Genomic DNA, 27,822 nt, shown 5'->3' on the forward strand with positions numbered 1-27,822 from the left:
TTGGGCCTAAAGCCAAAGCGGGGCTTCCTACTCTTTCTGGTGAAGCTGATTCCTAATATTAGTAGTTTAGGACTGAATGGATGATGAGGGCAGTGAGAAGAGTGTCAGTGAGAGAGTGGTTAAGGTTATTTGGACATTAAAGAGTGAAAACAAAGGGGAAGAAGGCATTTTATTCACTTGCAATTATAGTGACTAGAAATTCAGAGAGTTAGGTGACCAGACTAGGGCCTGATAGAGAAAGAAATACAGCCAAGTCATGAGCAGGAATCAAACAATTTCCAAAGGCACAGCTACATCTTCAGGCTCTGTACCATGTTTTTTAAAATATGTTTTTAGTTGTAGGTGAACACAATACCTTTATTTTATTTATTCATATGTGGTGCTGAGGATTGAACCCAGGGCCCCATGTGTAAGTAGGCAAGCACTCTACCATGGAGCTATAGCCCCAGACTATACCATGTGTTTTACATGAGTTCCACTCATAGATGTTTGTGAGAGTGAGGATAGAACCTTAATGGGAAAACCTCTTGAAAAGCCTTTCCACAGTTCTTGTTCAGAACCTAGACCATGAGTGCAGGAACATAGCAGATTTAGTTCTCTGTAGGAAAAGCTTCCTAAAAGGTGTCTATAAGCTGTCAATAAAAGTGACCAATTCATATTTTATTACTAATACTGCAGAAAGATATCAGACATATGCTTCTCCTCCCCCACCTGCCAACAACTCTCACCTGAGGTTCCTATTGGAGGCATTGCTTTTGGCCTTCCAGAGACCTTTGTGCTTGTACTTGAGAGAGCTAAAACTGTCTGAAATTTTGCATTATCCAACTCCTTAATTAGGTGACAGAATGGACAATGTTCCAAGGTGATGGGTTGGACTGAAGCCCAAGGAGAGAGAGATGGAATAGCTGTGAGGAGAGGGGTGATGGCAGCGGGTGAGAAACTCATGTAGGGTCTTATAGGCTAAAGTAAGGCCTTTAGCTTTTCCTCTGAGTGACAGAGGAAGACATTAGGGGTTTATGAACACAGAAATGACATTATTTGATATGAATTGCAACAGGACCACTCTAGTATCTGCATTGAATGCAGGAACTAGGGCAGAAGCAGTGATGGCTCCTAGCAGGAATGGAGTGGTAGAGGTGGATATATCCTGAAGGTAGAGCTAGCAGGATTATTTGATGGATTGGTTACTCTGTGTGAAAAAAAAAATGAGTGAAGAATTCCAGTGTGCTTTTCCCAAGCAAATATATCCCATTTTAAATTAGCATACTCCATATATATACACACTCTTGTCATTTATACCTAAAAGAACAAATAGAGAAAGAGAAAAAAATAGCAATTTCTGGATATATGATTTGAAGCCATTTCTGATTCTTTTTGTATGATATGCTTATTTTTATATTTTGCCCTTTTTAACTTAGTGTTTCATAGAAGCTCTTTATTCGTTTGATTTATTAACTATACAGTTACCTACATATTGATAATCTCAACTTCGCTAACCATGTATGTGTGTGTGTGTGTGTGTGTGTGTGTGTGTATATATATATATATATATATAATTTTTACTTTTTATAAGTAAATCTCTTCCTTTATAGTTTTTTTGTGATTTGTTTGGCATTTCACAATTACATTCATATAATAATTAAACATAAAAAGATTTAAATATTTTATAATCTTGGAATGGGGAAGGCCTCCAAACTTGCATGTGGGGTCTCTCTGCACTTTAGATAAGCTAGTATGGCCTGAAGCATGCTGGGAAACCCTGGCTGGGGTGGCTCCAGATCTGCTGCCTCCATAGCTAAGGGCTGGTGTTGGAGTAGAAACAGGGATCAAAGTTGATTTCCTTCCCCTGCAGAGCACCCTGTCTTGTTTACTTGTCTTTCTCTCTCCCTGAGCTGTTAGCCTGTGAGCACAGGGATTGTGGTGGGCTTGCTCAGCACCATCATTCCCAGGGGCTTGGAATGGGAGACATCAAAGTTGGGGTTCCTTTCCTTGTGGGTCATGTGCACTGCCTAAAAACACACTGTCTTCCTGCCAAGTAGAGCCTCATAAGAACATCCCATTGACCTGCAAAGTGCAGGACAGAAAAGCCTTCCCGTCCTCACTCTCTGGCCCTGAACTTCCTTCTGTTACAACATCCATCATGCTGTATTGTGATTATTTGTTTGACTTGCTGATATCTGTAGCCCCAGTACTTAGAAAAGCATTTTACTGGAGACTTTCTATCCAAGTTATTCAGCCCTTCTTGTCTTCTCTATGGATAAGAATTTGAACTTGCTTCATGCCAAGATAAAGCTCTTGCTATTACTTACTAAATGGCGGCAGCAGCAAAATGACAGCAGCAGCAAAATGACAGCAAGGCTGTTTTCTTATCCCCTCACATACCTCTTTTTTCCTATGCTTATTTCAGTTCATTGCCACTAGGTCATGACTTCCTATTTCACAATAAGTGAGTCTGTTATGTTGTGGCTTTCAGCACTGACAAGAAATCTGTGGTTTGGGGTCTTTGACCATGAGAATGGTATAATTACATTTTAAACCAGGTTCAAATACTAATCTAACCCCACCCAAATTTTCATACCAAATGAGAATTCTAACATCACCTTGCCAAAAGAAAAGGTACACTTCACCCCTAAAAAGTCATCCTGATCAATATTATAAAGTAAAAATGAGATGAACATTATTGTCAAATAAACCTCCAAGACAGATACTTGACTCAAAGTTTTTATGTCTGAGTTCTTTCAAACTTTAAAGAACAGATTACTCTGGGCTGGGGCTGGGGCTCAGTGATAGAGTGCTTATCTTGCATGTGTGAGGCACTAGGCTCAATTCTCAGCACTGCATATAAATAAATAAAATAAAGGTCTATTGACAACTAAAAAGTATTTTTTTTAAAAAAAGAACAGATTACTCCTATGCTCTTTTTTTAAGAAGAGAAAGACTTAAGCACTTTATTTATTTATTTATGATACTGAGGATTGAATCCAGGAGTGCTTTACCATTGAACTACATTCCCAGCTCTTTAAAAAAAAATTTAAATTTTGAGTCAGGGTCTTCCTAAGTTGCTGAGGCTGGCCTTGAACTTGTAATCCTCCTGCCTTAGCTTCCTGAGTCTCTGGGGTGATAGGCATGCGCTATGGTGCCTGACCTATCCTCTTGAAACTACTTAGAGTAAGATGCAAACTTCTTTCATTCATTGTATGTTAGTATGACATTCGGTAAGGAGTTTAAAGTACACAGAAGAGAACTGTAGATCAATGTCTCTTAATATACATATTAAAAATGAATTCCAGATGTATTACATTTAAATGTAAAGAAAATGAAATGATATAAACTTTATAAGAGAATGTTGTTGAGTACCTATCTGATCATGGGAAGAGAAAAATTATCTAAACATGACTGTTGAAGAAAAATTATAAAGGAAGAAACTGAGATATTTGCTATATAGAAATAAAATACTTTTGGGACTGGGGTTGTGGCTCAGTTACTTGCCTAGCATGTATGAGGCACTGGGTTCAATCCTCAGCACCACATATAAATAAACAAATAAAATAAAGGTATTGAGTCCATCTACAACTAAAAAAAATAAATAGAAATAAAGCACTTTTGTTCATTCATTTACTCATTCAACACATATTTACTGAGCATCTACTATGTGCTGAATGCTATTTTAGTTATAATATAAACATAATATCATGACAAAGTATGAAGGTTTTTATTTTATGTGGCAAGCAAAGAGTTCATATCCTTCTATGAGAAATCTTTTTTGGTTATTAGGAAAAGATCAACATCACAATTGAAAAATTGTCCAAGGATACTAACAGCAATTTACAGAAGAACTATAAAGGGCTGGGTACCATGATACAGACCTGCAATGCCAGTGACTGAGGAGGCTTGAGTCAGGAGGATTGCAAGTTCAAGGCCAGCATCAGAATTTAGCAAGACCCTATCTCAAAATGAAAAATAAAAACGGTCAGGGATGTAGCTCACTGGTAGAACACGGACAAGAGATAGGGACCAGGGCATGTCTTGCACTGAGGCAAACCTGATATTAGTGTTCACACAGTAAATGAAAAGTATGACTGGTTACTGTTGTTGTATCCAAGCTTATTGATATGTTTTGGACCAGAGCTCATGGATTCATTCAACAAATATTTTCTGAACCCTGAATTGCACATGTGTTCTTGGAAGGAAAAAAGGACATTTGGATCATCAGTGAGGAGGCCAAGGGAATTTGCCTGAAACTGTAAATAATAAAATTCTACTTTCTAGCAGATGTTCTTTGAGCCAAAAAAATAATAATGAAACCAAGTTGAAACTGAGAATGTTCTCTCTCTGAAATTAAGAATTTGCTCCAGGTATCAGAGTATAAGTTAGCTGAAAGATCCCTCTGAGGTCTTAGTTTTGCCTATACTAAGACAGGAGCTTAAATAAATATTGGTGCCCCATGGTGTTCTGGGTGGAGTGGTTTCTGTTGATTCATGGTTATATGTTGGTCTGAAGCTTGGAAGTTTTGTCAAGTTCCTCTAGCTAGAGGAGGACATAAAGCTGATGAACCTCCCTGTAAAAATCCATTGGGGGCCTTAGCTGACTATTGAATTTCCAACTAACCACAGGTGCTGAGACCCCTTTCAGGATTGCCCATATCATCCCTTGTCTCTTTGCATCCTCCCAGCCTCCCATACTCAGGCTCACATGGAACACATAGGTGTTTTAAGAATAAGGTTTAATTCAAAATAAACCTTCCCTCAATTTCAGCTGATTCAATACATTCCTTTCTTCCTGGGGATCTCAGTTCCTCTCAAATACCTCACCTATGGCCTCAGTCTTCTGGCATAGCTAAGCCCTTTGACCCAGTCAAAGGTTCAGCCACACAAAAAATAATGAGAAATTACCAGTCAGTGGATGACAGCTTCTCATCACGGCACACAGTGTGTGGTTAGGAATAAGGCTGAAATAGATGATCTCAGTTCACATATTAGCTTTTACCTTTAGGAAAGTTAATTAACCCCTCTGTACCCCAGTTTTTGCATACATATGTAATAACATAGAAACAATATGTACTTCATGTGGGGTCCATGTCAGGAGCAAGTGATGTGATTTAATCCATCTAAAACACTTAGAACAATTTTGGAGCATATTGTTAGCTTTTGTTAATCCTACTGCATATTTTGCGGATCTGTCTTTGTTTGGTCTTGGTTGCTCTGGTTGTGACATCTTCTTTCGGGTGGAAGGATCATATTTTTCATTGTGGTAAAATAAGCATAACATAATATTAACCATATTAACCTTTTGCTATTGTACAGTTCAGTGACATTAAACACATTTATGATGTTGTGTAGCTGTCACTACTATTTATGTCTATCACTTTCATGTGAGGATACTTTTAGAAAGGTTATTCTCATGCTTTCATGTGTTTTTACAAGTACCTCTGTTTAGAAGCACCTCCTCTCTGCCATTTTGGTCTGGCTGAGCTCAGCTCCATCATTGCTTCCTCTATACTATAGCTTCCTTGAATCTTCATCCAGATTTGATTACCCCTTTTATGTTTCCATTGCAGTTTAGACTCAGTCTATCACAGAATTTACCAGAGTTTAAAATAATTGTTTATTCCTGAGTTGATTTCAGCTCATTGTTTCAACCCACTACTTTGTATCCTGATCCTGTACCTAATGTATTGGTGACCCTCCCAGGTTTGTAACACCTGCAGATTTGATTAGTTGCTCTTAGTGACCTCTAAGGTTCAGCCACACAAAGAATAATGAGAAATTACCAGGATATGCAGTGGCACTTAGTTTGACAATACATGAGGAAGGTCAAGTTCATGTCATGTACTGAGGCTGTGCTTGAGCATAGCTCTCTTGTTACACTTATCTCTGCTGAACATTTCTCCTCAGGATTCCTCCTCCCAATGCCCCCCACAGCACAGAGATACAGGAATTTTCTGCCTCTGTTGACAAGCTATGGAAATAGATCATGTGGGCCAGGCCATCTCCAGGACAATCACAGGAAGTTATTCCATGTCTGGGACAAGTCCCAACTCTATCTGGCAGGGAGCAGAAGGTTACAGGCCATCAGGCTGAAGGGTCACCAGCAATTCCAGGGCCCGTGGCCCTGAGCCAGGACAGAGAAGTTCAATGTAACCTGTCCTGGAAATTCCCAACCCACTGCCCTTGGATTCCATGCCCTTTGTGGTCTCCCTTGGCAAGGAAGTGGAAGGCAGAGGGAACAGGCCCTCTTGAGTAAAGCTCAGCAGAAAATAGAAGGTTAACCAGAATTTGATTTCTTCAGTTTTTACCTTTTGCAACTCATAAGTACAGCCCAAACTTCCTGAGTGCAGCAAGGTGTAAGCATGGAAAGAAAATGGTCTCTTAGCTTAGAGGAGCAAGTTTTGGGTAGTAACCAAAAATCTCCAAGTTGTTACCAAATGTTTTCTTTCATTTCATGCCTTGGGATACATCCAAGATTCTTAGAGGCCTTACAAATTGCAGTTAATAATTGAGTTGTTAGTTTTCCTAAACACTAACTAGCTTTTACTAAGCATGTGTCATTAGCAACACGAGAACAAGAAAAACACAGTAGGGGAAACTTGTTCACAGTCAGAGGAACAAGGATGAGGAAGGATGTAAAAGGAAATGAAAAGTCAGTAAATCAGACAAGAGCAAGTCATATTCCTCTTTCCCTTTTTCCTCTCTGTTTTCTGGCATCCAAAGAATAATGTTTGTATATGAAGAGACAGAGTATTCCACTTTGAGGAAACAGCTTGATAGTTCCATGTGATACAACAGTCTTTGTTGAAAGTGCTCTAACATGTGACTTTGAGACTAACTTACTCTGTCACTCTTGCTTTCCTCAAAATACCTTCCAGTAAGCTGCAGAATATGGCAGGAGCAAGCAGCTTGAAAAAAACTACCCAGTAAAGTTTTAAGCTATTTTGAAGGGTCACCAATCAACGTTGGTGTATATGTACCCTCTTGAACACTGAATGGGGATTCATGAGACTTGAGTTTCAGATTTACTATCAGTCAATGAGCAAACCATTTCATTTGTCTGAGTGCCAGTCTCTTTATCTGGAAAATTTGTATAGTGGCTGCATTGATCCCTTCAAACATTTATGAATATAAATTTATAAACTTATAAGAGAAAAAATTCTATCAATGAAAGTTCATATGCCTTTGTTCCATGCAAGGGACTCTGAGTCCTTGATAATATGTTACATGACATTACATGCCAATTGCAAAGCAGAAACTTGGGATTCAACCTGTAACCCTTCTCCCCCATTGCCCACATGTAGTTGGTGAGTCAGTCATATTAATTCTGTCCCTAACTTGACTTGTGTCTCTAGCCCCTGCCACCTCTATAGCTTCATCTTCTGTCACTCTTACCCTCCTGACAGGTATGAATTTGTCCATGTAGAATACTTCATGATGGTATTTGCCTAACACTTGGATCCAGTAGCACACATCCTAGGGCTTGACCTACAGTGGGCATTCAATAAACATCTTTTTACTAGAGCATCGAATTGATTTACATTTAAAGGGATTATAGATATATTTGGATTGAAAGCAAGCATCTTATTTTATGCTTTTTATATGTCCCACTTTTTCTACGTTTCTTTTTCTGTACTTTTAAAATCTCTCTTGGATTTAGTATCTGTTTAAATTATTATTTTGAAATAATTTTATTTGGATGATTTTTGTAAAGAGACACTCAGAAAGCCAATTCATCCAGTTCCTTCAGTATCAGCATCAAGAGCTACAATAGATGTGGAGCATGATGGCACATGCCTGTAATCCCAGTGGCATGGGAAGCTGAGGAAGGAGGATTTTGAGTTCAAATCCAGCCTCAGCAATTAGCAAGGCCCTGAGCAACTCAGGGAGGTCCTGTCTCTAAATAAAATATAAAAAGAGTTGGGAATGTGGCTTAGGGGTTAAGTGCCCCCGGTTTCAATCCCCGGTACCAAAAAAAAAAAAAAAAAAAAAAAAAAAAGCTACAGTAGGTGTCGTTTGTTGTATGTATGTGTCCTCATGTATCCATGTATACATGTGTATAGCTCTGTTCAAGACTGCTAAAGGTACATTATGTACTTTAGGGACTAAGACACATGTCATTCCTATTGTCCTAGAGCATGTAATTTATATCGGAACAGGCTAAGTTTCCAGGGAGAGTTGGAAATCAGTTAATGTTCATTGGCTGTGGCTTGGTTTCTAGGGTTATATTCTGCCTCTAATTTCAGATATTCCCAAAGTAGTCCACTTCCAACTTTATACCTCTCTTCATATGTGAAAGTGAGAAAATCCTGTATTAGGCCAGTTCACACAACCTGGAAGCCACTGAAAAAGTGACACTGAAGGAGACCAGCACCTATTCACAATCTGAACAATCAGACTCTGAGCACCAAAATCCTGGATCCCTAGACACCTTTAGGCAAGGACAGCACAGAGCATATCCATGGGTCAGGAGTGGAAGAGGCTTGCATAGTTCCTTTTGGTAAGTTAGGAAAAACTGCCATTACTGAAATGACAATTTTGAAGGATCAAAACCAGTAGCTCCAAGTGCAGATGGCTGTCAGTTTGCTCCCTCAGCCCAAGTTGGCCATGGAGGCAGGTTGCTGACCCATCCTGTGCACATGCAAAGGAAATGATTTCATAGCTTAGGGATTTCAGCACTGCAGAGGGGGCAAGAGGCCAATTCTGTTGAAACAAAGGGACAGTAATCACTTTTGCCAGAAAAGCAGTTTAAATCAGAGGTGTCTCTTTACAGCCTCAGAGGCTTTCAGGATGTTTCTCCCTTCATTTCAGTGTCTTTTGACAATGGATACAATCCAGATGGACCACTTCAATTTTATTGGAGTGAATTCTGGAGCCAAAAAAGTGAAAATTGCTATAACCTAGCCAGATTTATTTTACTGTGTAAGAATAAGTTTGAGTACAAGAATAAAGTGCTCAACTTCAGCCTTTATAGCTTATCCTACTAATTGATAAGTGCTCATTTTAGGTAAAATCTGGGAAGTCATTACCCCATCATTTTCACACTGAGTTTAATCCTGAGCAACATGCTACAATGTCTGGATACATCATTTGCTTGTTTTGAGTTAAAACTCTTGGTACTAAGCCCCCTCCTCCATCTAGACCCCCTTTCCTTACTGAACTACACACAATCTTCCTAATTAGTTTTATCTAGTCTTCTTTCTCTTAGCTATCATTCATTTGGTGATTATTTACAAAATTGTATTTCCAATCTGGATCTTTCCAGTGAATTTCTGACCCATATAAACAACCATCTAACTGACATCTCTACTTACAAATCTAAGAGTTCTCTCAAACTTAACACAGCCAAAACAAAACTTTTGATTTCAAATCTCTCAGACTCACTCCTCTGCCAGCTTTCCAATGTCTCAGAAACATTAGAGTGATTCTTACTTCTAATCTCTCCATGCAAATCATTAGCAAGTTCTGTTGCCTTTACTTCAAAGCATTTTCTGGTCTATCCATTTCTCTCTATGCACATCTCACCACAATAATTGTAGCCTCTCATCTTCCCATATACACTCTCAACTCCCTGCATAAATTTGTTATCAATGACCTTATAAAATCACAAATAAGATCATATTACTTCCTTGGTTAGCACTGTCCAAAGGTATATGATCAAATACTACATCACCTATATATTACTTCCTTATACCTAGTGTTTTTCTTTCTGTGCTTCAGGTTCACTGATCACCTCTTCAGTATCTGAGATGGTGTTATGCTCATCTAGTGAATTTCTATTTCAGATATCGTATTTTTACCTACACAATTTTCATTTTTTCTTGTCTACATCTTCCATTTCTTTCAAAAAATATATATGTATATATATATATATATATATATTTTTTTTTTCTTTAAGCCTTAAACAACAATAGCTGTTTAAAACTTGTTTTCTTCTTATTCTATCATCTCTGTCATTTTTAGGTCTCTTTCTAATGACTGATTGTTCTCTTGGTATGCATATTTTTCTGCTTCTTTGCACTTTTAGAAGCTATACATTGCAAATATTATATTGTTGAGTGGAGTTTGTTGTCTTCCCTTAAAAAGTGCTGAACTATGTTTTAGAAGGCAGTTCAGAAACTTGCAGATCAGCTTGGTTATTCTAAGGCTACTTTTTACATATTTTAGGGCATATCTAGAATAGCCTATACCGTAGGACTAATTCAGCACTATCCTACTTCTAAGGCACCTTTCTAGAGTCTCTACTGAATGTCCCAGGCCTCTCCATTCTGGCTTTTGCACTTGTTTCATTGGATTTAATTCTACCCACATACATGTTAGTATTCTAACAATGCCAAAGTCTCCTGAGAGAACCCCTATTCAGATGTCTGTAGTTCTTTATCTACAGAGTTCCGTCCTATTTAGTCCTGTTTCTTGCAAATTCTAGTCACTTCAACCACCCAGAATTCTAATCTCTATTTTCTCAACTCTGCCAGATCACTGTGGTCTGTAAAGTGCCTACAGGCTAAAAGCCAAAGTGGTCATAGGGCTCACCTCTTTTGTTTCCCTTCCCATAGAGATCACAGACCTGAACTGACTCTCTTCCAATGGCTGAAAGCGATTGTTTCATATATTTATTTGGGCTAGTTTCTAGTTTATTTTATGGGTAGGAGGCAAGGTCAGTGCCAGGAGCAGTAATATGGCTGGAAGTAGAAGTTCGCCTACGTAATTCAGACATACAGTAAAACTTGGGAAATGTATTAATTTCTTAGGGCTGCTGTAACCAAGTTCCAGAGATTAAGTGGTTTCTACAACAGAAGTGTATTGCCCCACAATGTCTTCTCTCTGTGCATTCCTGTGTTCCAATTTCCCTTTTTATAAGAATATCAGTCATATTTTTATTAAGACTCATTCTAATGACCTTACTCTACCTTGGTAAAGACTCTATTTCCCAATAACATCATATTTTGAGATACTGAGGGGAACCAATGACAAAATTTAGATTCAAATCTCAGTCCTTCTTCCCTGGATAGTATGTACTTTCCATCTACTTGCCATGCACAAGACCCACTTTAGCCTTATGGGCATTTGCATCTTTGTTTACTCTGATGTGTGCCTTTCAATTGAGACACAAATTCATATTTGTAAACTGTGAAATTAGAAAGTTGGGTTGTTTCAAAAGGAGAACAATGTATACTGTTTACCCTCAGAGATGGTATTCAATTATTTCTCTAACAATTCCATAAAAACTAATAGACCCATGACCTAAAAACACCTTCCTAAAGGAGTTCAGTTTAACCTCCATCCAATTCTACAAATGAGCACAAACACTTTTCCACAAGGTACAGGATGTTACAGGTTTTTGTTGTTGGAGATGATACTAGTGGGGTGGTAATGAGTCAGCTTGGTGGCTGTGACAGGAAAGGCTGATGGGAAATGGATCTTTTGCTGGTCAGAGCTGGAAAAGTCCTCAGAGCTCATCATTGATAATGGTGGGATATGGGCTCTAGAAGGGCAGACATAGCCAAGGGTAAGTGGTACTATGGCCAAAAGTCACATTGCCATTTTATAAGTTACTTTAAAATAGATAATATTCTGCCATCCATTTCTCATTGGTTCACCACAATAACACCATTTAAATTGTTGTTATGTACATTTATTACAGATGATAGGACTGAGGTTTTCAGAAGTCAACTTGCTTGTGCAAACATGCAGAAAACCAAAAGGAGATTCAAAATTGAAATGCAGGTTTCCAGACTTTCAATTCAACACCAACCATCCTTTTGCTTCTCTGAGTTTTAGTTGTAGGTACTTGTTTGCATAGTGATTCTGCTTTCTAGATTCACTCGACCTAGGTTCATCTTCATTTCTCTTCTAAACTGTAGACCTCACCCTTTTCCAACTTGGCTTGCCATGTCACTTATGACCTTCTCAACAGAGGGGGCCTGAGGAGAGAAGGTGAAGTGCAGCACTCCTACATTTATCAAATGTTAACGTTTCGCCAAGAAGAAGAGTGGGCAGCCCTCACATCCTCAGGTTCTCACACCTTCTGTTCCAAACTACTTACCTCTATCCTTTGCTCTCTATAACTCCTGACCCATCTCTGAACTTCTTGGATCTAGACTTGTCTCTTATTTACACCTCGATACCCATCCTCATGCCCATCAGTTTATGCTGGACCATAAGCTCAGACCAAGTACTTCCTTCCTCAGTCTATGAGCTAACTGACTCCCTAAAAACCATGGCATGTCTTTTCATTTACATGCATAGTACCTGACACATAGTTGACACTCAGTAAATATTTACCAAATGACTCTATGAATATTCCCTGTTTTCAGGAGTTGTTTAATTTTTTTTTACTCATAAAAGAAAGCACAAATATTGCAATTCACAAATATTACAAATAATAACCAAGACAAACAATTATTATTATTGGGTGAATCTTGTTGTAATTACCAACCAGAAGCTACTGTTCTGACCTGTACAGAAATCTCTTCTTTGCATTTTTTGTTTTTATTACTCTCATGAACATCTCCTAGACACATTCTTAATAATTTGATATCTTTGAAATCTCATTTAATCTATAGATTATTCCTCTGTTCTGTTATTTTTCTTTCTTTTTAAAAATGAAGTTTATTGTGTATATTCAAGTTTATAGCATGATGCTATGATAGTAAAATTGTTACCATAGTGAGGCATATTACCATATCTATCATCTCATATCATTATTTTATTAGTGACAAGAACAGCTAAATTCTACTTATTTAACAAAAATCCTTAATACAATAAAATTTTAAACTAGAGTCCTCATTTTATACATTAAATCTCTAGACGTATTCATTCTATCTGCTAGGTTGTATCCTCTGACCTGCATCACCCCATTTCCTCCTAAGCCTTTTGTTTCAGTATCTCCCTGTATTTCTTAAAAACGGATTCCACATATAAGTGATCTCATACAATATTTTTCTTTTTGTGTATGGCTTATTTCACCTGGTATAATATTCTCCAAGTCCATCCAGGTTGTACCAAACGCTATGATCTTCCCTTTTAAGGCTGAATAGTACTCCACTGCATGTACATACCACATTTTATTTATCCATTCACCTGTTTATGTACATTTCCATTGTTTCCATACCTTGGCTATTGTGTATAATGCTAGAGTGAACACGTAGTGCAGATATGTTTAGAAAAGTGCTGATTTCTTTTCCTTTGGGCATTCAAATGTTTTCTTTGTAGAAATTTCTGTTTAGGTCTTTTATCCATTTGCTAATTGTATTATTTGTTTTGTGTTAATAAGTTCTAAGAATTCTTTATCAGTTTCACATATGAAACCCTTATCAGACATGTGGTTTGCAAATATTTTTCACAGCTCATAGGTTGCCATCTAATTTGTTGATTAATTCCTTTACTGTGCAGAAGTTTTTTCTTGTCATTTATCCATTGAAGAGCCTGGGCCTTTGACCTCCTTAGCAAAGAGCTCCAAGGTTGCTTTTTTTTCTGTTTTGACAATAATCATAGCTCTTAGGTAGAGATGTAAGAACCTAAAGGAGGCCATGATGGTGATTTTGCATAATTTAGCATCCAGATTGCATGACATCCTATTTGAGTTCCTGTGTGATTATTCTTTTTCTTTTCTGCCCACACACCAGCCATCCAGCTCTGCTGAACTACTCACACAGAGCTTTTCCATCTTGATGCCTTTGCACAAGCTCCTTTCTCTGCCCTGCCAGTCTCAGTTTAGCTACCACTTCTTCCTGGAAGCCTCCCCAGACCACTGATCTCACAGAGATGTCTCTTTTGTTTGTTCTCATAGCATCTTGGTTTTCCCTATCATAGCACTTATCTCACTGACTGAAATTGTCTGCTTATCCATCTGCCTGCTTCCCCTGCTCAAGACTGTGTGCGGTAGGGCCTGTGGCTTGCTCAGCTTGGCTTCCCCAGTATCTATCTGCACAGTGTCCTGCATATTAGTAGGCTATTGATAGTTTCACTGTTGAGTGAATGACACAAAAACTTATCTATCATTCTCCCTCTTGCACTGAGAGCAGTTAACATGAAATTCGTTTCTGTGCTTAGTTCAACATCCTCTTTTGGAACCATTTTTTGGTAAATGCAACAGAGTTCCTCTTCACATTTCCCCACCAAAGTGACCTTTGGAAAGTTTGGGGTACCTCAGCCCATCATGGATACTTTTGTCAGCAGGCACACATGACTTATTTCAACTCCACTTTGCCCTAGTTGATGTCAAAAACCCAAGTTTCCCACCTTTTGTGCTTCTAACCCCAGAGCAATACAAGTTTATTAAGTCATTCATTTTTCTTTGCCTCTTAGGTAATCTCCATGAGCATACAAACATACTATTATTTCTTTTGTCTTAAAAACATAGACTTAACCACACTGCCTTTTCCAACCCCTGAGGGCCAAACCTCTTCTCAGAGCTTTATATTCCTGTAAAGGCAGAACCAAGTTGGGGTTTACCTGCCCTAACCCAACATAGAGTGGCTGACCTCCTTCTGTTCACTGCCCCTTGCCATGACCTCAAAAGGAATTTTTGTTCTGAGGCATACTCATGGGTCTTTTGTAACAATTGACCTTTGCTTTCACTTTTCATTGCTTCTTTGGATTCTCTGCCACCTCAGATCTCACGTTGTCTGAGCAGGGAGGAAGTTGAGAACACTCCAACTGTCTTTTTCTTTTTCCTGGGCCTCTTGGTAAGAGCTGGTGGGCTTATAAAAGTGTCAGGCACAAATTAATCTAGAGATACAAAAGACTTCCTGTCCCATTGGTCACCATGCCTTCTGGCAGAACCCCGTACTTCCTGCTGTCACACATGCCACTGCATGGGAGAGAAAACCACAGACCTATAAATCTCTCCCCTGGCGTTTGCCAACTGCAAAATTGAGTTTCCAGTTGAAGAAAGACTTGCTGTTGGTCTGTTACCCTTCTCTATGCCCAATTCCCAATTGAGGCTACAGCAGACAGTAAGCACAATCCATGCAGGCTGGTCCAGTGGCATATAATGAGAGAGGGGTTCCTAAATATAAGAAGATGGGGAACTCAAAAAGGCTCTTTACTTCCTTCTCCAAACTGTGGGAATGAATTTGCATTGCTAAACTCTCCAAAAGTGACCCTTCCTCAAAAGCATTCAATAAAGCAGACATAAGACAGGCCCTCGTCCTTTAATACAAAGTATCTCATTATTGGAATGGCTGATTTGCTTCTTTCCTACTATCCTTGTCACAACATATGTTCTTGGCAGAGTCCAAGAAGTAGGAGAAGTTAGTCTGGTAATTCCTTGTTGAATTGCTTCTGCAGGCCTGGCGCAAACGCTGGTTTGTGCTCCGGCGGGGACGCATGAGTGGCAATCCTGACGTCTTGGAGTACTACCGGAACAAGCACTCCAGCAAGCCAATACGTGTGATAGACCTCAGCGAGTGTGCTGTGTGGAAGCATGTGGGCCCCAGCTTTGTTCGGAAGGAATTTCAGAACAATTTTGTATTCATTGTCAAGACTACTTCCCGTACATTCTACCTGGTGGCCAAGACTGAAGAAGAAATGCAGGTGTGGGTGCACAGCATCAGTCAGGTCTGCAACCTTGGCCACATGGAGGGCAGTGCAGGTAAGAGCAGAGTTGGTGTCTTGTGTGCTAAGGGGTGGCCTGGGATGCCGTGCCCATTGGAGAAGCTAATGCAGAAAAATGTTGAAAGGTGCCAAGCCTTTCTCCTTGAGGGAACTTTAGCTAATTTATATCAGAGGTATTCCTACTTAATTCAGTACAATAGTGGAAATTGCCCTCTTTCACCTAATTCTAGGATTCAGGTCCAAATATGAAAGGCAGAGCCTGTCCATACACTGAGCATTCCAGGTCTCTGCAGGGAAAATAAGCTATAAGTTTTCTCTGATCCATTTCAGGGCTATGGAAGAAATTGACCCAGGAGGAGCCCCCCCCACACACACACACACATACACACACTTTACCCTTCCCATGTAATATGCCAGATATAACCTAGGATCATAATTCCCTTCCCGTCATAGATTTTGTTGTTGAGCTCTCATTTATTGCTCCATGCTCTGATCCTGAAAATATGTTATTCAGAATTTCCTTTTAGCTTCTTTGTCTAGTAGACAAAATTTTGCCCCTAAATCCTCTGGTCTACAGTTGCTTCAACATTTCAGTAGTCACTTTCACCATTTGCTACTGAAATATCTACATTGTAACACTAGGTGGCGATGGACAGTCAGAGTTAGGTCTTACTCTACCTCTACCGCCTTCTCTAAGGACAAAGTCCTTTTCTTTTCACGAATTGGAGAAGCTTATTTATTGAGTGAGGCTATTGAATAACATTGGTGAACTTTGAGAGTGCTCAAGTAACAGGAAATGAAATGATGGTAAGTTCTTTATCCTTGGTATAATAGGTAAAGCTTACTTGCAAAGTCTGTTTCACATCCAAGAGTTACCCCAGTGACCCAAGAGGAACAGGAGTAAGTTAGATACCAGACAAAAATCAGAAAGCCTGCCCTGGTATGAGGTTCAAGGAAGCCGAAAGCCAGAAACCTCCTCTTTCACACTCTTGGCTTTTATGAGAATATGAGGACAGAGTCCACTTCATTTGAAAACCATGGCAGAGTGACTTTCTTGTGGCTTTTCACATATAATAATCCTCCTTTTTCTGTGGGAGGTACATTTCAAAGACCCCCAGTGGATGCCTGGAATTGCAGATAATAGCAAACCATACACATACATACATGCACCATTTTTCCTATATATACATACACAAGTTTAATGCCTTTTCCATCTTTTTTAAATTTTTATTTTTTAGTTGTAGTTGGACACGTTACCTTTATTTTATTTATTTATTTTATGTGGTGCTGAGGATCGAACCCAGTGCCTCACACATGGTAGGTGAGTGTTCTACCACTGAGCCACAACCCTGGCCCCGCCTTTTCCATCTTAACTAAGCACTTATATACTATGATCATGACCATAACTTTTGCAGTTTGAGGTGCAACAGCAAAACTAGTACAGATTCATGTTCCAGGAGCACAGAATGATATGATATTTTATTATACTATTCAGAATATCCCACAATTGAAAACTTATGAATTTTGTATTTCTGGAACTTTCCATTTAATATTTTCAGACCAAGGTTGACTGCAGGTAACTGAAACTGCAGAAAGTGAGGGCTGGGGATGTGGCTCAAGTGGTAGCGCGCTCGCCTGGCATGCATGCGGCCCAGGTTCGATCCTCAGCACCACATACAAACAAAGATGTTGTGTCCGCCGAAAACTAAAAAATAAATATTAAAAAATTCTCTCTCTCTCTCTCTTTAAAAAAAAACTGCAGAAAGTGAAACAGCAAATAAGGAGGAATGACTACATAGAATTTGGTTTTGTCTTAAGCAACTATAGAATAGTCAACACACTGTGTGTGTCCTGGCTAGTAGCTCTGTTAAAATGTTTTTGCATATTAAGTTATCTTATCCCCTTACTGGTTCTATGGCATATGTGTTATCATGTCCACTCTACAGAGAAAGAAACTTGAAGAAGGCAAATTGTAACATGCTCAAGGTCCCAATGGCCAGGTAGTACAGCTTAGAGGCAGTTCAGGGTCACTCTGACTCAGGAATCCTGCACTACCAACTTGGCTCAAAGGAAAAATAAATGTAGGCTTTCATTGGTCTTTTCTGATCTGAAGGTCTTATTGGCTCCTGATCCAAATTCATCTTGAGGGCCATATTCTTAAGTGATGGGAGAATGTTAGACTCCTTGAGTAACACAGGCTTTTGCAGTTATCACAACAACGTGTTTTGTCACTTCCCTTTACATCTAACAATTATTAGCATGATTCTTAATGTAAATGTTATTTGTCTGTCTCCTCTGCTAGAATGTGAACTCCAGTAAGGGCAGAGCCTTTGTCTCAGCTGCTTGATGAGGGTTAGAACAATTCTGGTCACGTAGTATGTGCAATAGCAGGGATTATAGATAGATAGACATAAGTACATACATGCATAAGTGCATATGTAAGTATATACATATAGATTTGTTATGCATAAATACATATATGTGTATATTTGTTGGGTAGATAAACAGTGATACAGGGCTGCTGTGTAGGGCCATAAAAAAGCAGTTTGTAGACTATCTGCAGAATTTTAGGCCAAGAATACTTGGGTTTTTTTTTGTTTTGTTTTGTTTTGTTTTTACTCTTAATGGATTCAACACTTTATTCTTGGAACATTGGCCTTCTTTCCCAGACATTGTTTATAGCTTGGGGAAATGGTCTCTTCCATCAGTACAAACACCAGCTGTGATTTGCATCTTCTATTTGGCTTCTTAGATGCTGTTTGAGAAATTTCAAGTGAATGTTATAGCCATTCTTAAAACACTAACCTGGGAAATGATTTAATCCAGCAGATTCCATGGAGAGCCTCTCTTACATGCCCTCCTCCCTCCAACCATCCTCTGCCAACTCCCTTCATACTGTCCATGCTGCCAGCTCCTCCTTGCCAAGAGATGACCCAAACACTAATACCATAGCCACTGAGGAAACCAGAAGTGAGTCAGAGTTTCTCTTCCTTCCTGATTATCTGGTTCTGTCCAACTGTGAGACTGGAAGACTGCACCATGCCAGGTATGCTTACACCTGGGCCTCTGAGCCCTATCTCCTAGCATGCTGTCCTCTGTTCACAGAGCCCACACTGCCTTCTCCTGCAGAATCTGTCTCTGAGATATACTCAATGTGCCTTCAAATCAGTCTGTTTAGTGGGAGTGTTTCCTAGTGGGTGTGTCTGCTCTCACCTCTCTTCTTGCCAGTGCTAAGGTATGGACAGATCACTATCAGCCACTATGAAAGATGAAGCATGCCAGATACTAAACAAAATGACTCATACATTTCAGCATTGTGGCTTTCATTTCTAACCTTACATTTTCATATGTATCTGATGCTTACAGGATGAAAAAAAATAATAAACTTTTTTTTTTTTTTTGCATCAAAGGGTTGCTGCAAAAATCCTGAGCATTTTAGAGGGAATGTAGCTCTACAAGTAGAACAAAAGCTGGTATTGGAGGAGTGGGAATGAGGCTAGCATGGGTTTTGTGGTGGGTGGTTGGCTACATTTCAGTCAAACTTAACATGTTTTTCTTCCCTCAGTCTTCCCACCAGATGTGATAGCTGGTCAAACTCAGACCGCTCACTGGAACAGACTTCATTTGATGATGTTTTTGTTGATGGCCTGCAGCCACTACCCTCCAGTAACTTGGTCCATTTCTCACGCCATGGGAATGGATCTCAGGAGGCATCTTCCATGAGGTCCCAGGCTATTATGATCTGGAATAGAGAAATCAATGGGCCTTCCAGGGACCACTTGTCTTCTTCCTCATTGCTGGAAACATCCTTAAATTCCACCATTCAAGTAGAAAAAAGTCAACTTTCCTTGCCCTGCGCAGCAAAACAACTAGATGTATCCAACACTCCACCTCCCCGCCCTCCTAAACCAAGCCATTTCTCTGAACGGCGCCAAGAGGAGCAGCACCTGTGGAGTGGGCACAGCACCAGCAAGAAACCAGAATGCACTCTTGTGCCAAGAAGAATCTCTCTTTCTGGTTTAGACCACATGAGAACCTGGAAAGGTAAGAGTCAGATCCTAAGATTCAGGTACAGAGAAAAATTTGGACTTCCCTGCCTGGATCCTTGTCACACCTTGTGTCCATATGAGGACTTTTCCCACTTTCCTTGCTCAAACCAGTCTTATCTCCTAATGGAGACCTTGGAGGAAGTGCACAGCTGGAGGGCAGCACTGTCCTGATTCTGGGTCCCCGACCCCCTCCTTTGAATTTGGCTTCCAGAGATATTTAGATTGTCATAAAAGATAAAAAAAGCTGGAGCCCTGGTCCCTTGAGATTGGCTTGCCTATGTGAGTCCTTGACCATGTAGTAGGCCTTCCACCTGAGACTGAGCTTCTGATGTTTGTTTGGGTCACTTGGGGACACACTTGGGGTCTCTGTAGCCTTCAGAAGGTGCTCAATGCAAGTCCACACAGCATCCTCAGTGTGGCTTTTTGGTACCTCTTCTTTACTAGCTTCTCTGGATTTCTTCATCTTCCTGCATGAACTGACCAACCTAAGCCTTTCCTTCATGTCAGCCCATCTCTCAGACAGACAACAAAAACTCTCACTGTTTCTCTCCATTTATCCAAATGTAATCACCCACACACCACACTATCTACCAAGGCTATGTTTTAAAGGAATTACAGAGAGTACAAAGAATGCAAATTCATTTTGAAATCTCTCATTCTGACTGAGGAAGTCACTCTGACACAGACCTCCTTCAGGGTTCCTAGAGATGTGATCATTATACACTTCACTTCCTTCTGACAATGCCTGTTAAATGGATATATGCCAATCACACAACAGGTCTTAATGTGCTAATGTGTGAACAGTGACAAAAGTAAAAATGAAAGAATAGGTAAGCATATGTTATAATGTGAAATGAATAAAGTCAGTAGAATAATGGAGTATGAAAATGAACCAATAGTCTGAGATTTAAGAATAAAATGAAGTAATTTGATATGTCAGTATGAACACAAATAGCTAGGTTGTGTTCTTTTACATGACAGCAAACAAAGATTAAAACTAATTAAAATAGGATTTTGACCATGAAACAAACACCAAAACAACAGGGATGAGTAAAAGCAGGGGAACGTGTAAAGCTTATTGTTCTACCTCTCTGATGCTGAGTACAGGTCCCTGGGGTGTACAAGGACTTAGATTCTAATTTCAGTTGATGTTTTCCTGCAGTTCTCACCAGTCTGACTTGTTTCTTGCAGCTGAGGTAGAATGCCAATCCTTAAGACACCGAGACAAGCGGCTTAGTTTAAATCTGGTAAGTTTGACACTTGGGTTCCTTCAAGACTCAATTTAATCAAAAGTAGCCTGACTCATATATGATCCTTTTTTTCCTTTTTCTTTTTTTGTGGTGCTAGGGATTGACCCCAGGGCCTTGTGCATGTGAGGGAAACTCTCTACCAACTGAGCTATATCCCCAGCCCAATATATGTTCCTTTCAATTCTTTTGATATTCAGCAATCTGAATCTCTGAGAACCTTTCTAGTCTCTCTTTAAGACTTGAACTGGTTTGGGAACTTCTGAACTCTGTGTTCCATAAGGGCTCTGATGTTTTTAATTAAAATATCATACCAAAAATATTTGTATGAATTCATAACTCTCAGTCTTCCACCATCAGATCTAGGAGATTATCACCAGTACTCACACATTAGGTCCAGAGGCAGATCCTTGGGTAGAGGCTTTTCTAACTTTCCTGAGGAAGTTCAGAGTCATTCTTGGGTAATCTGAAACTAAAACCATATGCATAGCCTTGATGTCCACTGGTGGTGGTTTCCATGACCTGTTTTCTTGCAGCCCTGCAGGTTCTCCCTGATGTATCCCCCAGCTTCAACCAGTGCCGAAGACAGCTATGTGCCCATGAGCCCCCAGGTCATTGCCTCTGGTCTTGGACCCCATTGCAGCCAGGATGACTACATCCCTATGAGCTCAGGAAGCATCTCAAGCCCACTGCCTGAGCTACCTGCAGACTTAGAGCCTCCACCAGTGAATAGAGATCTCAAACCTCAGAGGAAACGTAAGGCACTTAAATAGGCCTGCTGTGTAAAAAAGGGGAGCAAGGTCCTTCCTAACTTTTCTTGGGAAGGAAGCACTAGAAAAACCATGTCAGAGAGCTGCAAAACATAAGGATATGAAAGAAATGGCTGGAATAGAATGGGGAGATTGAGGGCACCTGCTGCTGCAGATTGTCATGATAAAGGAATCAGAGAAATTGTAGGTACTGTGGACCAGCAAATGCATCCTACAAAGCTAAGTTCATTCCAGAGAGCTCATCTTTGTCTGTTTCCCTAATAAAGTCCCAGGGATATGTGATGATGGGTCTGAATGGAACCCACCTGACATCTCCTCATTCATGCAACACTAAATGTAATAACAGTGCCAGCCTTATGGAAGGCAGCCAAGAATGACCTTTGACACCAATTCCTTAATATCCTTCATGGTCAAATATTATTTATCACTCACTGCTCTGTGTATGCCCATCAGCACAGGTGATTGGGGATGGGAGAGAACTTCTATAATTATCAGTCTGACTCCTGTGTGCACAGGGCACCTTGTAGCTCCTGTATGAATATAGCAGCCTCTCTGGTATGCTCAGCAGCATGGACAGACAGAAAAATTGAAGATAGAAAGAGAAAAGGCAGGGTGAAGTAATTTCAGTTTTACCCACCCTCACCTTCCCAGTAGATTATGTGATTTTAAGAAATCATTTGGTGCAATGACTCTGAGGTCTGATATTCTATCTGGTCTGCTCATACCTTTAATTGCTTTTGAGTAAAACTGTCACTTCAGGTGTCCATGCCCAAAGCTGCTAACTAAGGTTCCTACTCATGCCTTCTCTGTTCCAGTCAGATACACTTGAGTCTGAGTCAGACCACATTTGCACTTTTCACAGCATTGGCCATGGGTACAGCACTGTGCCTGGGGAGGATGCAAAGATGAGAGGCAGATATGTAAAAACCATCTAGAGGGAAAGGCAGAATTATGAAGTCAGTACTAAATAGGAGAACAGACCCTGTCTTATGAGGTGCAGAGGAAATAGCCTGTCCATTCTGGCCAGAAACAATTTCACAGGGACTTGTAACTTGAAAGTATGTATTATTGTTTTGCTCAATTAATTTTCTATAGCAGTGCCATTGACCAGAACTATCTGTGATAATGCAAACATTGCTATTGAACATTTGCAATGAGAATGGCGAGGCAGAGGAACTTAATTTTATTTTTATTAAATTTCAATAAATTTATATATATTGTGGTGTAAATAACCATGCATGGCTGCTGGTCACTATTTTCAGCAGTGCAGTCATATAGAGAATGGCAGAAAGAAGATGTTTGATAGGCTTAGGATTGGATATTTAGCAGGTAGGTGCAAAGATAGACAGCTGGGCCAGGAGGGGTTGGTTCTGGGATGATCTTTGCACCCAGGTGGGAAAGGGCAAGTGGTGAAGCCAGGAGATAGCTGGTGGGTGAACCCAACACCTAGATGTCATGCTTCCAGGAGAGACCTTCCCCACAGGGACTTCATGACTCATGTGAACTTTCCAGCCCAGACCATTTGCTAGGTAGCAGACCTTACTCACATGGAGTCAGAGAAGAGTAAGATAGTGAAATTCACAATCACTATCAGTGCTTTCTCTTGGCAAGTTTGGATCTGCTGTGCCAGGAAAAGAAAATGTCATGGTTTTACACTCTTTGGATTATGGCTTTGAATTTCTAAGAACTAATCATACTGTGTATTGTCTTGTAGCACGGCCACCTCCCCTGGACCTGAGAAACCTCTCCACCATCCGGGAACATACATCTTTAACCAGGACCCACACGGTGCCTTGGTAAACCACTGATTGTTAAAGGAGCCTAGACATATCCAAACTTAATTAGGTTTCTTATTGTTGATGCCCATTTGATCTTGCCTAAGCTAAAGGACAACCTGGTTTATTATCAAGAGCTAAAGATGACTTACATATCACAAAGGAAGGAATATGACTGGGTTTCTTGGGATACTGGAATCAGGAATTGGAGTGCTATCGAGAACTCAAGGCATCTTCTCTCTTCTCTCACATTTACCTCTCCATTCATATCTGCTTATCTCTTTGTCTTTGTAGAGCTATTTTCTTTGTTGCATAATTTCTATGGCTAAAGATAGTGGTACAATAGCTCCTGAGCTTATTTATATGCCTCAATTCCAGTGCTAACAGAGATGAGCTCTTTATCAATATCAAGTCAGATTTTGTGAGAGGACAGAATTATGTTGCCCAGCCAAAGTGGAATCAGTTATGGCCCAGGGGGCAGAGCCAGTACTACCAGCTGAACTTCCAGAAGTTCAACTTTGTGAGTGGTTCACAGGTTGGATAGACAAGCTCAAAAATGTATCTGTACCTTTTATGAGTTGAATTTTCAGAGTCCTGAGGCTAGCCCTAGGGTTTCCTAGTTCAGTCTAAATGCCATAAGACAATCACTTTGTGAATCAGAATTGCACAGGGAGGTGTATTTCCAGGCAAAACTTCAGAGACAGCTTGTGCTTCTGACTCAGGAGTAGAATTGAAGGTGATTTACAGTTCTTGTTATCCTATCAAAAAGGAATGGCAACACTTTCTTACTTTTCCTAGTTTCTTTGGAAACAAAAGGGTCACAGAGAAGTATTTTTTGCTAAATGATATGATGCCTTGGTCTGTTTCTAGTAAGTTCATGACCTATGTCATATGGAGGGCCTGGGAAAAAGGAAGTGGGAGCCATTTGCTCCACAAGTGGGACAGAGCTGCTGCACAGTCTCTGTTTCTTTAGGAACTGCTTGGGCCGGAAGGAAATTGTGTCTGGAAGGGGAAGACTGAAGCCCCATGGGGCCATGTCAGTTCCTGGCTGCCTTTCAGAGCAGCTGTAAGACATTGCTTTGACCTCATCTGTATTTTTCTTCTTAGCAATCGAACCAGCTTTCTCTCTCCAGAAAGAAATGGTATTAATCCTACAAGATTTTTTGCCAGTCCTGTTTCCAGAGAGGAGGAAGAAAACTACATCCAAATGGTAATCCTATATTTTCACATTCTTTTACTTATCCCAGTATATATACTCTTGTGAGTTTATTATAAAGAAAACACATCCCTCAGAAATCTCTGCAAACATAAAACAATTACTTGATTGTAAAACCATGTCATAACTTTTCTAGATTGGAAACAAATCAATTTGAAGCTGTTTTTTTTTTATTTCTGCAATATTCAGCTAATCATACTATTTTAAAGCCACACTATTCAGAAGAACGTAGGGTTCAGGCCTGTATTATGGGGAAGGGAAGATGCTAGCAATTTCTTTCACCAGGGATGTGGGTGTCATGGTTGAATCCAATAGGTTGGTTTGTGATCCCCTGGATGTCAGAGTCTAGGCTGTAAAATACAAATAGTACATGCTTCCTTTTACTAGAACACCTGCCTCCAAATCTTCCTGGTGTGTTGTAGCCCCTGGAAACTCTCCTCTGTAGGGTATTTCCATAGACCTGACAACTCTATCTTTTGATTAACCCCACAATTCAAGAGTTACAATGTCTCCCTTTTGCCCTATTGTCTCTTCTGTTCTCTTCACCTTGGGGTCTATTGAGAGTGTGGGGTTTTGAAGATGCTTTTAGTACCTCTGGCTATTAATGGACACTTTAACAACAATTGTGCCCATTCTGCAATTTGGAAATGTAGGGAACTCTAGAGAGAACTTCTGTATGAACTATGAAATTAAAATGAATTATTGGTACATTAGAAACCGCCACCCGTGCCCACAGGGTGAGCAGACCTGTGACCAACCTGCAGATCAGGCACAGCGGTCCGCAGGCGTGGTAGGAGGGGCAGGGCAGAGCCGCCGCCCGCGCCTGCAAGGTAGGCAGACCTGCGACAGACCGGCGGATCAGGCCCAGGAGCCTGCCGGCGTGGTAGCAGAGTCGCCGCCCGTGCCAGGAACAGGCCCAGCGACCTGCCGGTGGGGTAGTCACGACACCCCAGTTGGAGTAGGGGCAGAGCAGAGCCACCACCCGTGCCCGAAAGGTGGGCAGATCTGCGACCGACCAGTGGGACAGGCCCAGTGGCCTGCCGGTACGACAGACACATCACCCCATTTGGAGTAGGGGCAGAGTAGAGCTGCCGCCCGCGCCTGCAGGGTCGGCAAACCTGCAACCGACTGGCGGATCAGGCCCAGTGGCCTGCCGGCGTGGTACACTCGTCACCCCAATTGGAGTAGGGGCAGAACAGAGCTGCCGCCAGCGCCCAGAACAGGCCCAGTGACCTGCCGGCGTGGTAGTCACGACACCCCAATTGGAATAAGGAGAGAGCAGAGCCGCCGCCCGCGCCTGCAGGAAAGAAACGCAAGCAGTATGAAAAGACAAGGAAAGAAAGGACCACAAGCAATGCAGGTCAACGCAACTTTAGAAGAGGTAACAGCTGCAGCAGATGGAATGTCAGATAAAGAATTCAGGATATACATGCTTCAGATGATCTGGAGTATCAAGGAAGACATTAAACTGCAAAATCAGACAATGAAAGATCACTTCGACAACGAATTACACAAACAAATCCAGGAAGCAAAGGATCAACTATACAGGGAGATAGAGGTTATAAAAAACAAACAAACAGAAATCCTAGAAATGCAGGAAGCAATAAACCAACTTAAAAACTCAATGGAGAATACTACCAGCAGAGTAGAACACTTAGAAGATAGAACATCAGACAATGAAGACAAAGTATTTCAACTGGAAAAGAACATAGACAGCTCAGCAAGACTGTTAAGAAACCATGAGCAGAACATCCAAGAAATATGGGATAACATTAAGAGACCAAACTGAAGAGTCATTGGGATACAGGAAGGTACAGAGCTCCAAACCAAAGGAATGAGCAGTGTATTCAATGAAATAATACAAGAAAACTTCCCAGACTTGAAGAATGAGACAGACTCCCAAATCCTAGAAGCCTACAGGACGCCGAATGTGCAAAATCATAAGAGATCCACACCTAGACACATTATAATGAAGATGCCCAACATACAGAATAAGGAGAGAATTTTAAAAGCTACAAGAGAAAGGAAGCAGATCACATTTAGGGGTAAGCCAATCAGGATAACAGCTGATCTTTCAACACAGACTCTGAAAGCTAGAAGATCCTGGAATAACATATTTCAAACACTGAAAGAAAATGGGTTCCAACCAAGAATTGTGTTTCCAGCGAAATTAAGCTTCAGGATGGAAGATGAAATTAAAACCTTCCACGATAAACAAAAGTTAAAAGAATTTGCAGCTAGAAAACCATCTCTTCAAAACATCCTTGGCAAAACATTACAGGAAGAGGAAATGGAAAATAACAATGAAAACCAACAGTGGGAGGTAGGACAGTAAAGGGGGGAAAATAATCAAAGAGGAAAACAAACCATGTTTAGTAACAGAAATAAACAAATATGGCTGGAAGAACAACCCACATCTCAATAATAACCCTAAATGTTAATGGCTTAAACTCGCCAATTAAGAGACACAGGCTAGTAGAATGGATCACAAAACAAGACCCAACAATATGCTGCCTACAGGAGACGCATTTGATAGGAAAAGACATACATAGGCTGAAGGTGAAAGGTTGGGAAAAATCATATCACTCATATGGACTTTGGAAACAAGCAGGAGTGTCCATACTCATATCAAATAAAATAGATTTCAAGCCAAAGTTAATCAAAAGGGATAAAGAGGGACACTACATACTGCCTAAGGGAACCATACACCAACAAGACATAACAATCATAAATATTTATGCCCCAAACAATGGTGCAGCTATGTTCATCAAACAAACTCTTCTCAAGTTCAAGAGTCTAATAGACCACCATACAATAATCATGGGAGACTTCAACACACCTCTCTCACCAATGGACAGATCTTCCAAACAAAAGTTGAATAAGGAAACTATAGAACTCAATAACACAATTAATAACCTAGACTTAATTGACATATATAGAATATACCACCCAACATCAAGCAGTTACACTTTTTTCTCAGCAGCACATGGATCCTTCTCAAAAATAGATCATATATTATGTCACAGGGCAACTCTTAGACAATATAAAGGAGTAGAGATAATACCATGCATCTTATCTGATCATAATGGAATGAAACTGAAAATCAACGATAAAAGAAGGAAGGAAAAAGCATACATCACTTGGAGAATGAACAATAGGTTACTGAATGATCAATGGGTTATAGAAGACATCAAGGAGGAAATTAAAAAATTCTTAG

The 27,822-nt window shown here is 40.2% G+C and overlaps 1 protein-coding gene across 4 annotated transcripts in view; it reads left to right on the forward strand.

Moving 5' to 3' along the window:
• Gab3 (GRB2 associated binding protein 3) overlaps positions 1 to 27,822 on the forward strand; it is a 63,704-nt gene that overhangs the window by 15,689 nt on the left and 20,193 nt on the right. For 2 of the 4 annotated variants that reach the window (XM_046452518.2, XM_046452512.2), the window contains exons 2-8: positions 15,282 to 15,585; positions 18,375 to 18,594; positions 19,114 to 19,592; positions 20,789 to 20,844; positions 21,381 to 21,600; positions 23,329 to 23,410; positions 24,497 to 24,599. In XM_046452518.2, coding sequence (XP_046308474.1) covers positions 15,282 to 15,585; positions 18,375 to 18,594; positions 19,114 to 19,592; positions 20,789 to 20,844; positions 21,381 to 21,600; positions 23,329 to 23,410; positions 24,497 to 24,599 — 1,464 coding nt within the window. The remainder of the gene's footprint in view (positions 1 to 15,281; positions 15,586 to 18,374; positions 18,595 to 19,113; positions 19,593 to 20,788; positions 20,845 to 21,380; positions 21,601 to 23,328; positions 23,411 to 24,496; positions 24,600 to 27,822) is intronic. The other 2 variants (XM_046452525.2, XM_058582290.1) reach the window with 1 other exon arrangement.

Source organism: Marmota monax, unplaced genomic scaffold (assembly GCF_021218885.2).
Source record: "Marmota monax isolate L192 unplaced genomic scaffold, Marmota_monax_Labrador192_F-V1.1 WCK01_AAM20220418_F8-fsc00142, whole genome shotgun sequence".
Taxonomy (NCBI): domain Eukaryota; kingdom Metazoa; phylum Chordata; class Mammalia; order Rodentia; family Sciuridae; genus Marmota; species Marmota monax.